This window comes from Schistocerca cancellata, chromosome 6 (assembly GCF_023864275.1).
Source record: "Schistocerca cancellata isolate TAMUIC-IGC-003103 chromosome 6, iqSchCanc2.1, whole genome shotgun sequence".
NCBI classification, from domain to species: domain Eukaryota; kingdom Metazoa; phylum Arthropoda; class Insecta; order Orthoptera; family Acrididae; genus Schistocerca; species Schistocerca cancellata.
In genome coordinates, this window is record NC_064631.1 from 692,472,145 (window position 1) to 692,488,896 (window position 16,752).

General features: G+C 36.7%; 1 protein-coding gene across 1 annotated transcript in view; it reads left to right on the forward strand.

Annotated features, from left to right (window-relative positions):
• Positions 1 to 16,160: 16,160 nt before the first annotated feature.
• LOC126191382 (cleavage stimulation factor subunit 1) overlaps positions 16,161 to 16,752 on the forward strand; it is a 169,946-nt gene continuing 169,354 nt past the window's right edge. The window contains exon 1 of the mRNA XM_049932234.1: positions 16,161 to 16,326. Within this exon, the coding sequence (XP_049788191.1) occupies positions 16,259 to 16,326 (68 nt within the window). The 5' untranslated portion in view covers positions 16,161 to 16,258. The remainder of the gene's footprint in view (positions 16,327 to 16,752) is intronic.

Sequence of the window (16,752 nt, forward strand, 5' to 3'; positions counted from 1 at the left end):
CTGATACAATAGCTCCATACTTAGCAATCATTTAGAACCACTCTCTTGTACAAAGATCCATACCCAAATACCGGAAAGTTGCACAAGTCACACAAATAGCTAAGAAAGGAAATAGGAGTAATCCACCGAATTACAGGCCCATATCACTAATGTCGGTTTGCAGTAGGATTTTGGAACATGTACTATGCTCAAACATTAGGAATCGCCTCGAAGAAAAACGATTTATTGACAAACAGCCAACACGGATTCAGGTAATATTGTTCTTGTGAAACATAGGTAGTTCTTTATTCTCATGAAGTAGTGAGTGAAATCGACAGGAAAGTCGAACTAATTCACCATATTTAGATTTCCAGAAGGCTTTTGATCAATTAAATTACGTGCCTATGGAGCATCAGCTCAGTGTGTGACTGGATTTCTATTTCACTGTCAGGAAGCTCACTGTTTGTAATAAGTGACAGAAAGTCCTTGAGGAAGCCAGATGTAATATCTGACGTTGCCAAAGTAAGTTTTATAGGCCCTATATCGTTCCTGATCTACATAAACGATTTAGGACAATCTGAGCAGCCCTCTTAAGTTGTTTGGAGATGGTGCTGTCATTTACCATCTTGTTAAGTCATCGAGGGTGGAATGGTAGAGAAGTAGCTTAAAGACGGTTTGTTGTAAATTAAAGAGTAATCTTGTAGATATAGTTGTAGATGTAGTGGTTTGATCTAGTAGAGAGGCACATAATCATGTAGTACTGATAACAAAACTTTATGAACTGCCTTAATCGTTGATATCCCGGTTTGGAAAGCACAATGGGCCTTCTCAAGTAGGTTGTGATATGCCAAAAATAATTCAATTGGTATTTCATAAGAGATTCAATACCTTTCGACGTTATATGTTCGAATGGTGGGTCTGTAATTTTGGGGCGAATTTCTGTCTCTTTTTTGTTTATTTGCAAGACAGGACTCAGTTTCAGGCTGGTTGGCAATGTTCCACCTGTTAACTTCCTACTGGTAAGGTAAGACTGTGGAATACATATAATATTTATTATTTTTTAGGATTAAATTAGAGAAACCATGTACGTCTTAAGTTCTAAGGTTTCTTAGTGATCTGACTACTGCAAGTATATCCTTAGGAATGACAATTCACCATCACAATTTTGACAAGTACACCTTCAGCTCTGCTTCTAGTTGGTTTGGAAGTTTATCCACATTGTCATCTCAATTATTTTCATCGGACATGGCTAATTTCCGAGAATTTATAAATCTGTTATATTGCTGATCTCCACTTAGATGAACATATACGTTTTCTGCAGTGAGCCATGTTCCTGCTTTAACTATTTTCCAGGCTGCTTTACATTTGTTAGTAGACTGAGAAATATAGTTATCTAGGCTTTTTTCTTTACAGAAATGATATCTTTTTAAAAAAATTGGTTTATGAATGTCTATACTCGTTGTCAATGCAAGATTTGTCGTAGGAAACATATATGGAAATCTTAAATTATTCAAGTAAAGTCTATATCAGACAATTACATTTCTCTTCTGGGGATAATATTCACTAAAGGTAGCAGTAATAGGTATATAAGAAATAATCTAAACACCACTTAACGCCTCATTCTCCATTACAGTGGTACACCAGTCAATGCTCAAAAACCTTTGTGTTAAATTTGTTACATTTTCGTTTTTTTAACTGTCTCACTACCCTGGGACCCATTAGTTGATCTTGATTGTTTTTAGACTCCATTAACTTAAGGAATATTGCATTTTGGACACAGAAGATAGCTTTAACAACATTGAACATTACATTATCTTTCCAAATGTTTGATATATCATTATTTAGGGAGGCATTTTGCGTGATTGATTTATCGTGAAAGCAATGGAAATACTATGACTTGAGTGTATTGCAAGGTTCTGCTCGCTTTGGAATGTAATTTATTTTTTAATTTTAAGTTTACTAGAAATTTAAAAAATAAATTACATTCCAAAGCAGGCAAATTTTAAGTTTACTAGCCCCCCAATGAACCATGGACCTTGCCATTGGTGGGGAGGCTTGCTTGCCTCAGCGATACAGATAGACGCACAACTGAGGGGTATCTGTTGAGAGGCCAGACAAACGTGTGGTTCCTGAAGAGGGGCAGCAACTCTTTCAGTAGTTGCAGGGGCAACAGTCTGGATGATTGACTGATCTGGCCTTGTAACACTAACCAAAACGGCCTTGCTGTGCTGGTACTGCGAACGGTTGAAAGCAAGGGGAAACTACAGCTGTAATTTTTCCCGAGGGCATGCAGCTCTACTGTATGGTTAATGATGATGGCGTCCTCTTGGGTAAAATATTCCAGAGGTAAAATAGCCCCCCATTCGGATCTCTGGGTGGTGACTACACAGGAGGACGTTGTTATCAGGAGAAAGAAAACTGGCGTTCTGTGGATCAGAGCGTGGAATGTCAGATCCCCTAATCGGGCAGGTAGGTTAGAAAATTTAAAAAGGGAAATGGATAGGTTAAAGTTAGATATAGTGGGAATTAGTGAAGTTCGGTAGCAGAAGGAACAAGACTTCTGGTCAGGCAAATACAGGGTTATAAATACAAAATCAAGTAGGGGTAATGCAGGAGTAGGTTTAATAATGAGTAGAAAAATAGGAGTGTGGATAAGCTACTACAAACAGCATAGTGAACACATTATTGTGGCCAAGATTCATATGAAGCCCATGTCTACCAAGGTAGCACAAGTCTATTTGCCAATTAGTTCTGCAGATGACGAAGAAATTGACGAAATGTATGATGAGATAAAAGAAATTATTCAGATAGTGAAGGAGACGAAAATTTAATAGTCATGGTTGAATGGAACTCCATAGTAGGAAAAGGAAAAGAAGGAAAGGTTGTAGGTGAATATGGAATGGGAGTAAGGAATGAACGAGGAAGCTGCCTGGTAGAATCCTGCATACAGCATAACTTAATCATAGCTAACACTTGGTTCAAGAATCATGTATACATGGAAGAAGCCTGGAGATACTGGAAGGTATCAGATAGATTATATAATGGTAAGACAGAGATTTAGGAACCAGGTTTTAAATTGTAAGACATTCTCAGCGGCAGATGAGGACTCTGACCACAATCTATTGGTTATGAACTGTAGATTAAAACTGAAGAAACTGCAAAAAAGGTGGGAATTTAAGGATATGGGATCTGGATAAACTGACGAAACCAGATGTTGTACAGAGTTTCAGGGAGAGCACAAGGGAACAATTGACAAGAATGGGGGAAAGATATACAGTAGAAGAAGAATGGGTAGCTTTGAGGGCATGAAGTAGTGAAGGCAGCAGAGGATCAAGTAGGTAAAAAGACGAGGGCTAGTAGAAATCCTTGGGTAACAGAAGAAACATTGAATTTAACTGATGAAAGCAGAAAATATAAAAATGCAGTAAATGAAGCAGACAAAAAGGAATACAAATATCTCAAAAATGAGATCGACAAGAAGTGCAAAATGGCTAAGCAGTTATGACTATAGGACAAATGTAAGGATGTAGAGGCGCATATCACTAGGGACAAGATAGATACTGCCTACAGGAAAATTAAAGACACCTTTGAAGAAAAGAGAACCACTTGCATGACTATCAAGAGCTCAGATGGAAACCCAGTTCTAACCAAAGAAGGGAAAGCAGAAAGGTGGAAGGAGTATATAGAGGGTCTATAAAAAGGCGATGTTCTTGAGGACAATATTATGGAAATGGAAGAGAATGTAGATGAAGATGAAATAGGATATATGATACTGCGTGAAGACTTTGACAGAGCAATGAAAGACCTAAGTCGAAACAAGGCCCCAGGAATAGACAACATTTCATTAGAAATACTGACAGCCTTGGCAGAGCCAGGCCTAACAAAACTCTACCATCTAGTGAGCAAGATGTATAAGAAATACCCTCAGACTTCAGAAAAAATATAATAATTCCAATCCCACAGAAAGCAGGTGTTGACAGATGTGAAAATTACCGAACTATCAGTTTAATAAGCCATGTCTGCAAAATACTAACACGAATTCTTTACAGAGAAATGGAAAAACTGGTAGAAGCCGACCTCAGGGAAGATCAGTTTGGATTCCATAGAAATGTTGGAACACGTGAGGCAATACTGACCCTACGACTTATCTTAGAAAATAGATTAAAGAAAGGCAAACCTACATTTCTATCATTTGTAGACTTAGAGAAAACTTTTGACAATGTTGACTGGAATACTCTCTTCCAAATTCTGAAGGTGGTAGGGGTAAAATACAGGGAGTGATAGGCTATTTACAATTTGTACAGAAACCAGATGGCAGTTACAAGAGTCGAGGGGCATGAATGGGAAGCAGCGGTTGGGAAGGGAGTGAGACAGGTTTGTAGCCTATCTCCGATTTTATTCAATCTGTATACTGAGTAAGCAGTAAAGAAAACAGAAGAAAAATTCAGAGTAGGAATTAAAATCCATGTATAAGAAATAAAAACTTCTAGGTTTGCCGATGACATTGTAATTCTGTCACAGACAGCAAAGCACCTGGAAGAGTAGTTTAACGGAATGGACAGTGTCTTGAAATGACGATATAAGATGAACATCAACAAAAGCAAAACGAGGATAATGGAATGTAGTCGAATTAAATCGGGTGATGCTGAGGGAATTAGATTAGGAAATGAGACGCTTAAAGTAGTAAAGGAGTTTTGCTATTTGGGGAGCAAAATAACTGATGATGGTCGAAGTAGAGAGGATATAAAATGCAGACTGGCAATGGCTAGGAAAGCGTTTCTGAAGAAGAGTAATTTGTCAACATTGTGTATGGATTTAAGTGTCAGGAAGACGTTTCTGAAAGTATTTGTATGGAGTGTAGCCATGTAGGGAAGTGAAATGTGGGCGATAAATAGTGTAGACAAGAAGAGAATAGAAGCTTTCGAAATGTGGTGCTACAGAAGAATGCTGAAGATTAGATGGGTAGATCACATAACCAATGAGGAGGAACTGAATAGAATTGGAGAGAAGAGAAATTTGTGGCACAACTTGACGAGAAGGAGGGATTGGTTGGTAGGGCATATTCTGAGGCATCTAATTATCACCAATTTGGTATTTGAGGGCAGCATGGAGGGTAAAAATCGTAGAGGGAGACCAAGAGATGAATACACTAAACAGATTCAGAAGGATGTAGGTTGCAGTAGGTACTGGGAGATGAAGAAGCCAGCACAGGATAGAGTAGCGTGGAGAGCTGCATCAAACCAGTCTCTCAGCTGAAGACCACAACAACAACAACAAGTTTACTAGAACTCGGAGAGATAGCAGAAGTAATTCGCTCCAATACCAAAAGCTCGGAACAAGAACAGTGCTGTGGAATATGATGATAGCGAGTAGGCAGCTGTTTTCCACAGCAGTAGTGTTGATGATTGGACCATATGTCACAGTAGTGAGTCATGGGTATGGGGAGAAGAATGTGATCCTTGAGAGATAATTTTGCTTTGCAGTCAATACATATGGAGCTACAAGTGTTCTGGGATGAAATATCATAATGTCGCCATGCAGTAAACCAGATAAACCAGTATACAAATAAGTATTGTGAAACTACTGAAGATCTATGAAGAGTTTCGTTTTTGCATGGAAGAAAGAGAGTTTTTCCATGTATCAATTCCGCCAGTCGGCGATGGATGTACTTGGAGCCTCTTCTTATGTGGAAATCACCTTTACAATATTCTCCAGAATTGTTAACTGTTTGAGATGAATCGTTTCAGACTATCAAATTATTACTGTTTTACAGTGCTAATAAATAATCATGAAAGGATTCTGGGACTTATTTCAAGTAAATTAGGTGTCCACTTGTCCACTTACAATCACAGGTAGCCTGCATACATATTCTGAAGAATCAAATGCATTACAGGAACTGCAGAAAGGAGGGAGGACGAAATTTTATGCACCATTTCATTAAGCTAATCGAGGAAAGTGTTGTCTTAATTAGTGCAGTGTCATGTAGCTATGCTTGAACAGCTATACTATATGTCATCTACGCCACTTTCTACTGAATTGCAGGAAAAACGGAGAAAATTTATTTCGATTTAGCAAAGCAAGGGGTTTTTGCAGTATCCAGCAGAAGGTTTCTTTCAGAACTTTTCATTGTCATGTTAATATTAATGTCACAAATATTACGATTTTATGTCTCTTATGTCTTACATTAACAGATTATCTCTGTGTTGGAACAGTACTTTAGTAACAGTTTTGGGAGCACAGAACATAGAGACTACAACGATCTTGTTCTCAGGGAATTTATTGGCAACATTTTCAATATGTATGTAAGGCATTAAGTGTGAAATTGTTGTGTCATCAGCATTCATCATAGGTTTATAACTTAATAAGTTGGTTAGTAATGGAGACAATAAATAAGAAAAATATCAGCACAGAACCTTGTTGGACTCCGTATTTTACGTGAGAAGAACAACATTTTTTTTGAGTTTTCAAGAACCATTTGGTTTCAATATGACAAGTACGATTTCAGTAGTGTTAGTTCTGTTTTAGTTATTCCACACATTTCAAGTTTCGTAACTGAAATGCTGTGAGAGACACTACACTGGATAAAATCTAACAGAGTGATGTAGGTATACTGCCTGTTTTCAAAACTGTGTAGTACTAATAGTACAGTTTTATGAACTGCTTGCTTTGGAAACGACATTGCGCCTTGTCCAGTAGATTTTACACTCAAAAAGTCATTTAATTGGTATTTTGTTAGATTTTCAATATTCCTTATCGACCTGTATGTTTAAAATCACTTTTGATTACAATTTATATGCAATATTTTGTTTATGTTTGATCTAAAATAAGCAGTTAAAAATTCAAAGCCAATGGAAATATACATTTTGTAGTCATGTTCCTTAAGCCTGTGCTCAGCCAGGCACAGTATGACCCATTGCAATACTTCAAAACGTAGTTCAAGTTTAGGAAAGTTATTTCTTACTAATTGTAATTGTAGCATAGACTTATCATTGCATAGTTTAATAGACCAGTACTTATAAGAACAAGATTGGTCCTTGCTGCAAGTCTCCCTAGAGGAGATGCATATGTACAAGTCTGTGGATGGAGTGCTTATATTTTAATTTTTCCTTGCAACCTTTTCAATTAGTTTGAAAAAATTGGAACTTTGTGGTAAGTTCTATGGGACCAAACTGCTGAGTTCATTGGTCCCTAAGCTTACACACTACTTAACCTAACTTAAACTAACTTACGCTAAGGACAACATTCACACCCATGCCTGAGGGAGGACTCGAACCTCCTCCGATGGGGGAACCGTGCGAACAGTGACAAGGTGCCTCAGACTACACAGATACCCTGTGCAGCTGTACTTTGCGAAAAGACTAGTTTCCAGAGTTTTGTATAATGGTTCCTTTTAGAACAGCTTGTAAGTACTAGTATCACATCACTGAAATGACCATCGATTAGTTACTATGTAATGCTAGTTTTCGATACTTCTTTGTTCACACAAGAGGTTTGCATCGAGTGATGTCGATGTAGTATGTTAACTTTTATGATATTTGTATGCTTGAGACTAGATAGTGTTCTTTTGAGAGCATGAGTTACGTCAAATGCTTGGTTTTTACTTAACGTCATTTGATCCTCCAGTTAATACAACAAAATCTTTAGCTGATCACTCATGAAACTTACTTTTACCAACAACATTACTCTCACTGTCTCCAGCGTTTATAGACGCATCTACCTCAAACACGGTGTCATTCAGCACTGAACTTAATGTATTAGACATACCATCAGCATAGATGTCTGAAAGTCTGCTTATTTTGTGTTTCCTTGCTGACTTTGACACAAGATTTGCTAAATTCCAAGTATCAGATTCCTTCCTTTGCCTTGTTAACAAGGTTTTTTCATTACTATTTCACATTTTTGATCCATTATTTTCCGGTTTAGTTAATGCTTCAAATCTATTTTTCCAAGGTGAGAAAATTCCAAGAATTACATTCTTTCCTTTAGTGTATGATAAGGTGTATTCATTAGTATCTGAATTAGACATTTATTATTAATTGTTTACAGGTTCAGTTAACGCTTCAAACCTATTTTATTAAAGGGGGAAAGTTGATTTCGTAGTCACTTTGCATCTTTGCGAGTGTTATACTTCTTGAAGCAGATACCTATCGCCTAACAGCGGTGCAAGCATGGAGGTATAACCTTCATGCTCATACTATAACTGAAGAACTGTATCTTCCCATGGAGAATAGCCATAATATACCTTGGGGTCACCTTGGTCTAGTGGTACGTCTCAGTGCTGTACATTAGTGACACTAGAAGCGAGAAGTCAGGCGCCTTTGCGCCCTGCACCCTCTGCTAAACCCATCAATGATGCTGCCTTCACGCCATGGCACCATGTTGTATCTAGCACTAGCCTTGGCTGTACGCTATGCGTCAGCTACCTGAAGACACTGGAATCCCACTACTGGCAGACAGAATCTGGTAATCGGACAGTACCCTTTACAAAAAGGCGTGATAGATTACGTGACAGGTTGGGCTGCGACTTCGTGGACTTGCGCCATGGCATTGAGAACTGTGGTTTCCCCTGAATAGCACATCCAAGGCTGCTACTTAAGTAGCCGACTGTGTGTGGGGTGCACACAAGGGTCTTTTAGATTAGGCGACTCTCCATCCAATCCAGATAACCATAGCTGTATATAACCATGACGTATCGGTGTAAGATCGAAAGTAATGCCTCTCATGCATGAGAGTATTAGAATCGTAATGATAAACTGCTAAAGCATTTGCACCAAAATGCCAGAGGTTGAAGTGCGCATAAAAAGCAATGAAGCTGACATAATACTAGTTATAGAAATCTGGTTGAAATCTGAAATTGATAGCTGTGATAACACAGTAAAAGTGCGCTCTCTGACCATGATCCATAATTAGTTAGGATAAATAACATATTGCCTTACAGTATGGCTACTCCTCAGTGGAAATCAACACAAATAATTAATGACTCCGGAACAAATGTAGCTTACGGGAGCTGACGTGGGATGAAATTTATAATGAAACAAATGCTAACATAAAATTTAATCTATTCTATGATAAATTCATATCATTGTTTGAAACTAGCTTTCCGCAGAAGCTAATCAGAACTGGTTCACTGGTGAGAATAAAGTATCTTGCAAAAGGAGAACGGAGATTTAGCTTTTGGCGAGAAGAAGTAGGAAACCTTTAGTACTTGTACACTGCAAAAACTACTCAAAATCACTAAGAAGGTGCGCAGCGTGGTTCCTGCCGTCCCTTTACGACGAACCTGCACCAACCTGTGAACATTGTCTCAGCAGATCATCTGTAGCGAAACCTACTTTACTTCGACGTGAACCAGGCTGCAATTAAAGTCACTAATCTACGTTTCGGGAGAAAACGAAATGAAAGGTTGGAAATTTTGTCCTCAATTAATATATTCTGAAACTTAGGTGAACAAGTATCACTGCCAAGCCTGTGCTAGTCTAACACAGTCACTCACAATCCCTTTCACTCACGTTAGCAAGTTTATGGTGTTGCATTTCTCGAAAATGCAATAGCTACAAAAATACGAATTGCTTTTGGTTGAGAATGCTCGACAAATATTAAGCCTGTCTTTACCGAATGCAGTATTCGGTATTTAGCCACCGAACTTCTCAATACGCCACGCAGAATATATGTCTTTTCTCGTCACAAAATTTACTTAAAAATTCCGAAATTTCTACACACCCATCGGAATAATCATGCCGTCGCTTTACAACGCTTTTGATGTATGAAACACTGCTAGATCCGGCAACTTATCATTTCCATCGGAACTACTACTACACACGTCCGAATTGTTTCATGGCTAGGTTCCGACTCTTCTCTAAAATACTCTAAGTCTTCTCTACCAGCAGAGAAAGGCGCGCGAAGAATACTGCTTTACCATTGGTCAGTTTATTCAACAGCTAATAACAAAACAACATTCTGCCGCGTCAGTCCATGCTTCTCATCAATAACCAATCGCAAAATAATAAATCTAACGACTGCACTTTCTACCGACGTAATTATCTAATATGCTGAAGTTTTGTTTATGCATTAAGTTAGTTACTATTGTTATTAATACCTGAATTAACTTTCCCTTTACCATACACTTACTTTACCAATCTATTCTCCAAAAATCCCCTTTGTCCACACCCATACTTCTTCGAAATTTTCCACACTAAATCCCACTACATAACTCGTTAAACAATTATCTTCATATTAACCTTAAACCACACTCATGCATCATTCATACTGCTAAAACACATATATAACATTTTTTATACACAAAAAGACATAATAACACTTTATGAAAATACTAGCACAGTTTATGAAAAACGTTCCATTACTTTAGTGCACTCTAGTGGGCACAATCGGAACTAAATCACAGTCCCTTATCCAATATTGTCCTCTATCGGCTGATACATAAACTACGTGTGCGTCCAGTCTTGCATCACCATTTACCACTATCCAGCTCTGAGACACATCTCCCACTTAACTGCCTCCAAGGCAGGATCGGTATACTGAGCTACGCCTCAAAGGGATATTAAAAATCAGGGAACGTATACATAATGTCAGAAATCAGCAATTCAGACAGCAGACTTAAGACTATATGGAATGGAACGTATTGAAATGAGAGACAGAACAACCAGCCACTGATCAAGTTAGTATAACTAATGAACTGAAGGGCTATAAAAGATGAGTCACAGGTAGCAAATGTATTCAACAATCATTTCTTAAATATAGTAGAAAGCATAGGGACAAACAGTTACAGACAAAAATCACAGCATGTTGAAAAAGTAACTCCATAAATTTCAATCATATGAATGTATCACCAACTTCTCCTCCCGAAATTAAGAAAATGATACATTCTCTCAAAAATAAAGGCTCACCTAGTTTTTATGGTGTTTCCAATAGAGTATTTAAGATTTGTTCCCATATAATAAGCCCAGTCTTAGCCAATATATGTAATGCATCATTAACTCAAGGTTTTTTCCAGAGAGACATAAATATGCTGTTGTTAACCCCTCTGTAAGAATGGTTATATGGGAGATGTCAATAACTACATACCTGTTTCACTGCTGACACCATTTTCCAAAATTTTTGAGAGGGTGATGTATTCTAGGATAGTATCTCATCTTAGCAGCAATAATATTTCAGCAAACCACAGTTCTGGTTTCAAAAGGGTTCTACTGACAATGGTATTTACATGTTCACTTACCATATTTTACAAGTATTATATGATAAAACAGCCCTGGTTGATTTTTTCTGCGACCTGTGTGACTCACAGTATTCTCCTAGATAAATTAAAGTTTTATGGGATTGATGGTATAGCCAATCAATAGATAATGTCGTATCCAGCCAAAAAATGCAGGAAGTTGTACTTTGTTATTCAGCCAATAAAGTCTGGGGACATAATTTTAGCTGGGAAGAAATCACATCTGATATTCCCCAAGGCTCAGTCTTAACTCCATTACTGTTCTTCATAAATGTAAACGATCTTCTATATAACATACTGTACAACAAGCTGAATTATTTCTTTTTGCAAAGGACACTAGTATTGCAATCAGTCCAAGCGTACACACAGAAACAGAAGAAATTGTAAACAAAGTCCTTAAAAGTATTATTGGCTGGTTTTCTGCGAATGATCTCACCCTCAATTTTAAAAAGGCACAAAATAATCTGTTCTGCGCATGTTCAGGTACTACACTAATGATAAATGTGGCACATGATGAGGAAATGATAAATAGGGTGGAAACTTCAAACTTTTTAGGTGTCCATACTGATGAAAATTTAAATTGGAAAAAACTACTTAGTTCACCCATATTTGCACTTAGAGTTGACGCAAGTCTCAAGATAGAAAAATCAGTAAGTTGACTTATTTTGCAAAATCTATTCAATAATGCTATATGGAATAACGTTCTGAAGTAACACATCTTTGAGAAAGAAAGTCTTCATTGCACAAAAAGTACTATAAGCATAATATGTGGTGGTCCCTTGTAGACATCAGTTTAAAGAGCTGGGCATTCTGACTACTTCTTCACAGTATGTTTGTCCCCTCATTCAATCTGTTGCAAATAATCCACAACAGTCCAAAAGTAACGTCGATGCACATAATAACAATACCAGAAGGAGAAATAACATTCATTACTACACATTAATGTTGTCTTTAGCACAAAACTTCAAAGATTTTTGAACCCAGTGATATAAAATGTATGACAGGCAGCAAAGTAAAACCTGAAAACAAACCAAGAAAGTTTTTCCTTCACAACTCCTTCTATACCGAAGAAGAATTTCTTTCATTCCAATGGATTCAAGGTGGTTGGTAGGAATTAATAATTCACATCTGTATATTCTTATCCTTCAGGAAAAAATTCCTTAGAATTGTTCAGCATGTAACCATATGTACAAGTTAATTTAGGGTGCCTCATCAAAATATTCGAGGACTGAGAAATAAAATTAATGAATTTACTATCTGCATAGATGAATTAGAGTCTTCAAACCCAGCTGACATAAGCTGCCTCTCTGAACATCATCTGACCACTGGTATAGAACTTTTAAGTGTTACAGGGTTTAGGTTAGCATCTCACTTTCGTAGATCAGAAATGGAGAAAGGAAGAGTTGCCACATTCATCAGGAACTGTCATAAATTTAAGAACATAGACATTCATAAGTTTTGCCTAGAACAGCATATGGAAGCATGTGCAACAGAATTAGAATTTCACAAAAAATCCTTCATAATATTAAGTGTATATCGAGCACCTGCAGGTAACTTTATTCTGTTTCCAAACCACCTTGAAGCTGTACTGGCCCATTTAACAAGCAAAAACAAAGAAATAGTGGTTGCTGGTGATTTCAATGTAGATTTCCTTAAAGACTCTCTAAATAAGAACTTATTTGAGTTAGTAACAATATCATTCAACTTAATTCCCACTGTAAAGTTCCCCACCAAGGTAGCCACTTGCTCACAAACAGCCATTGATAATATCTTTATAGAAAAGTCCAATGAATAAAATTATATTACAAAACCAATAGTCAATGGCCTCTCAGACCATGACATGCAGTTCCTTCTGTTAAATGTTAATACTGAACAGGATATAAAATCTGTTAAATCTGAGCTCAAGAGGGTTATCAATAAGCCAAAAATTGATTATTTTAGGACACTCCTCAGAGACATTCACTGGACTGATGTTTACAGTGCTCATGGCATGAATGAAAAATATAACACTTTTGCTAATAAAGTGCTTATCTTATTCAAACACTGTTTTCCCCCAAAACTTACCAAGGTTAGAGCAAAGTCTACAAAAAAGCCATGGATTACTCGAGGAATAGGGGTATCTTGTAAAATAACAAAGAAAACTGTATCTGTCAATCCGAAACAGTTCCGATGTTGATGCTATAGCACATTACAAGAAATACTGCAAAATATTAAAGACTGTAATACGGATGTCAAAGCAAATATATTATAAGGAAAAGATAGTCATATCAGACAACAAAATAAAGACAAAATGGGATGTAGTGAAGGAGGAGACCGGTAGAACCAGACATGAAGAGGAACAAAAAGCATTAAGAGTAAATGATACATTGGTTACAGATGTGTATAGTGTTGCAGAACTTTTTAATAAACATTTTGTAACTGTTACCGAAAAGATGGGATTGTCAGGTACGGTAGATGCTGCTATGGAATACCTCAGACCAGAAATTTCAAGCAACTTCCATAATATGAATTTGACCCTCACTACCCCAACAGAAATAATGTCCATCATAAAATCTTTAAAACAAAAACATCTAGTGGGTATGATGAAATATCAACAAAGTTAATTAAAGAATGTGATTCTGAGCTAAGTAACATATTAAGCTATCTGTGTAACCAGTCATTTATCAGTGGAATATTTCCTGAATGGCTGAAATATGCTGAAGTTAAGCCACTGTTTAAGAAGGGAGATAAAGAAATAGCATCAAATTTCCGTCCAATTTCACTGTTGCCAGCATTCTCAAAAATTTTCGAGAAAGTTATGTACAGTCGTCTTTATAACCATCTTATCTCAAATAACATACTGTCAAAGTCACAGTTTGGATTTCTAAAAGGTTCTGATATTGAGAAGGCTATCTACACTTACAGTGAAAATGTGCTTAATTCATTAGACAAAAAATTGCAGGCAACTGGTATATTTTGTGATCTGTCAAAGGCATTTGACTGTGTAAATCACAATATCCTTTTAAGTAAATTAGAGTAGTATAGTGTAACAGGAAATGCTGCAAAACGGTTCAAATCTTATATCTCTGGCAGGAAACAAAGGGTGTTATTAGGAAAGAGACATGTATCAAGCTATCAGGCATCATCCAACTGGGAACTAATTACATGTGGGGTCCCATAAGGTTCCATTTTAGGGCCCTTACTTTTTCTTGTGTATATCAATGACCTTTCATCAGTAACATTACCAGATGCCAAGTTCGTTTTGTTTGCCGATGATGCAAACATTGCAAGAAATAGCAAATCAAGCGTAGTCTTAGAAAGATCAGCTAATAACATATTTTTGGACATTAATCACTGGTTCCTAGCCAATTCTTTGTCACTAAACTTTGAAAAAACACAGTACATGCAGTTCAGAACTTGCAAGGGGTGTCCCACGAGTATATGTCTAACATACGATGACAAGACGATAGAAGAAGTGGACAGTGTTAAATTCTCGGGATTACAGCTTGATAATAAAATCAACTGGGAGGAGCACACCACAGAACTGCTGAAGCGTCTTAACAAATCTCTGTTTGCAATGCGAATTTTGTCAGACATAGGGGATATAAAAATGAAAAAGCTGGCATACTATGCTTACTTTCATTCCATAATGTCATATGGAATTATTTGTTGGGGTAATTCATCAAGCCAAGCTAAAGTTTTCCGGACACAAAAACGTGTAGTAAGAGTTATACGTGGTGTGAACTCAAGAACATCCTGCAGAAGCCTGTTTAGGGAACTAGGGATACTAACTACTGCTTCTCAATATATTTATTCGTTAATGAAATTTGTCATTAAAAATATATCACTTTTTCAAACTAACAGCTCAATTCATGGAATCAATACTAGAAATAAGAATAATCTTCACAAGGATTTAAAGTCACTTAGTCTTGTACAAAAAGGTGTGCACTATTCAGGAACACACATTTTCAATAACTTGCCAGCAGCCATAAAAAGCTTAACAACCAATGAAATTCAGTTTAAGAGAAGCCTAAAGGATTTACTGGTGGCCAACGCCTTCTACTCCATTGATGAATTTATCAGTAAAACCAACTAATTTATATATATATATATATATATATATATATATATATATATATATATATATATATATATATATATATATATATATATATAACTTCTGCGCAATTTCAGTGCAGTAATGTGTTCATTGTAAATTTGTGTGTGTGTAAGTACAATCTAACTTCTGCACCATTTCAGTGCAGTAATGTATTCGTTGTAAATATGTATTATAATAGTTGTATTACATGTTTATTACCTTATAAATAAATAAAAAACTTTTTATTTTAAATTCAGTGCATAAGTATTTGTAAAATGACTTTCATATAGTGTTCATTAAAAAATGACGGTCATTCCACTTGAGACCTGTGGAATGGTACATTAGCTTATTTGTTTTAGTTGTAAATATTTGTCATGTATTGTTGTTTTTCTGACATGTTCCACATCCTGGAGGACCTCCTCACTACGGATCAATTGGAATGAAAGTAAATCTAATCTAATCTAAAAAAAATACCATTCCGATCTATCGTGCAATGATCAATGGAACATGCAACTGACTAACAGCTGTTCCCGTTCCTGATTTAGTCAGCACTATCGCTATTTATCTTCACTTCAATAATAAAGGTAGACAGTTTCATGCTCGGTCTAATTTTTCTGTGTCTCCTGCTGAGAACAATGAGTCATCCTACGCATATTAACCGAATATTTTGAGAAGAAGATGTAACTTGACAACCGAAGCACCATTCAATAATGTATGTGCGTGGATGCGAAAATTGGCTGTGGAAGTGGGAGCTAGAAACGAATTTCCAGAATCGATTTAGGAGTGTTTACAAGAGCTATCAAAATCAGTATTGTGAAATCGGATTACGAAGTCGGTTTTGGGAGCAACATGTGACGATAGCTCGCTTGTCGTATTATATGTACAGCAGACTGATGCAGTAGTATATCTTCGTTGTTGTCATTGGTGTGCATTGTTACCGCGTGTTGTTGGCGTTCCAAATACAAACAGAGATGAGCGAAGCTGTTGATCCGAAAAATATTATAAAAACTCGCGATCTTCTGTATCGCTTGATGATAAGGTTTGTTGATGATGGTATATTATGTGTATGGAATGTTGCATCAAGTAGTTCATTATAACATTTTAGCGGAATATTTAAAAAATAAACAGATATAGAATTATGTTTTACGTGGTATCTTATGATACGGAGTATTTTGCTCAGAGAAGTTGTGACATTTTCTTTGTCTGTTGTTCAGTCCCACGGAAACATTTCTGGCTATCGTTTTAGATATCTGATGCACACATACGAGTTGTTATTAACATCGCTATCATATAATGTGAGATGTTTATACCTAAAATGAGAAACTTACTGCACGTTTTATTCCAGAATACAACAGCAATGCTTAAAGTTCACAGTCCCGAACAAGCAGTGACATTTAAATAATGTTGTCATTCATTATTAAAAATTATTTAGTTTCGGCAATGAACACGCAATGAAACTGCGGCC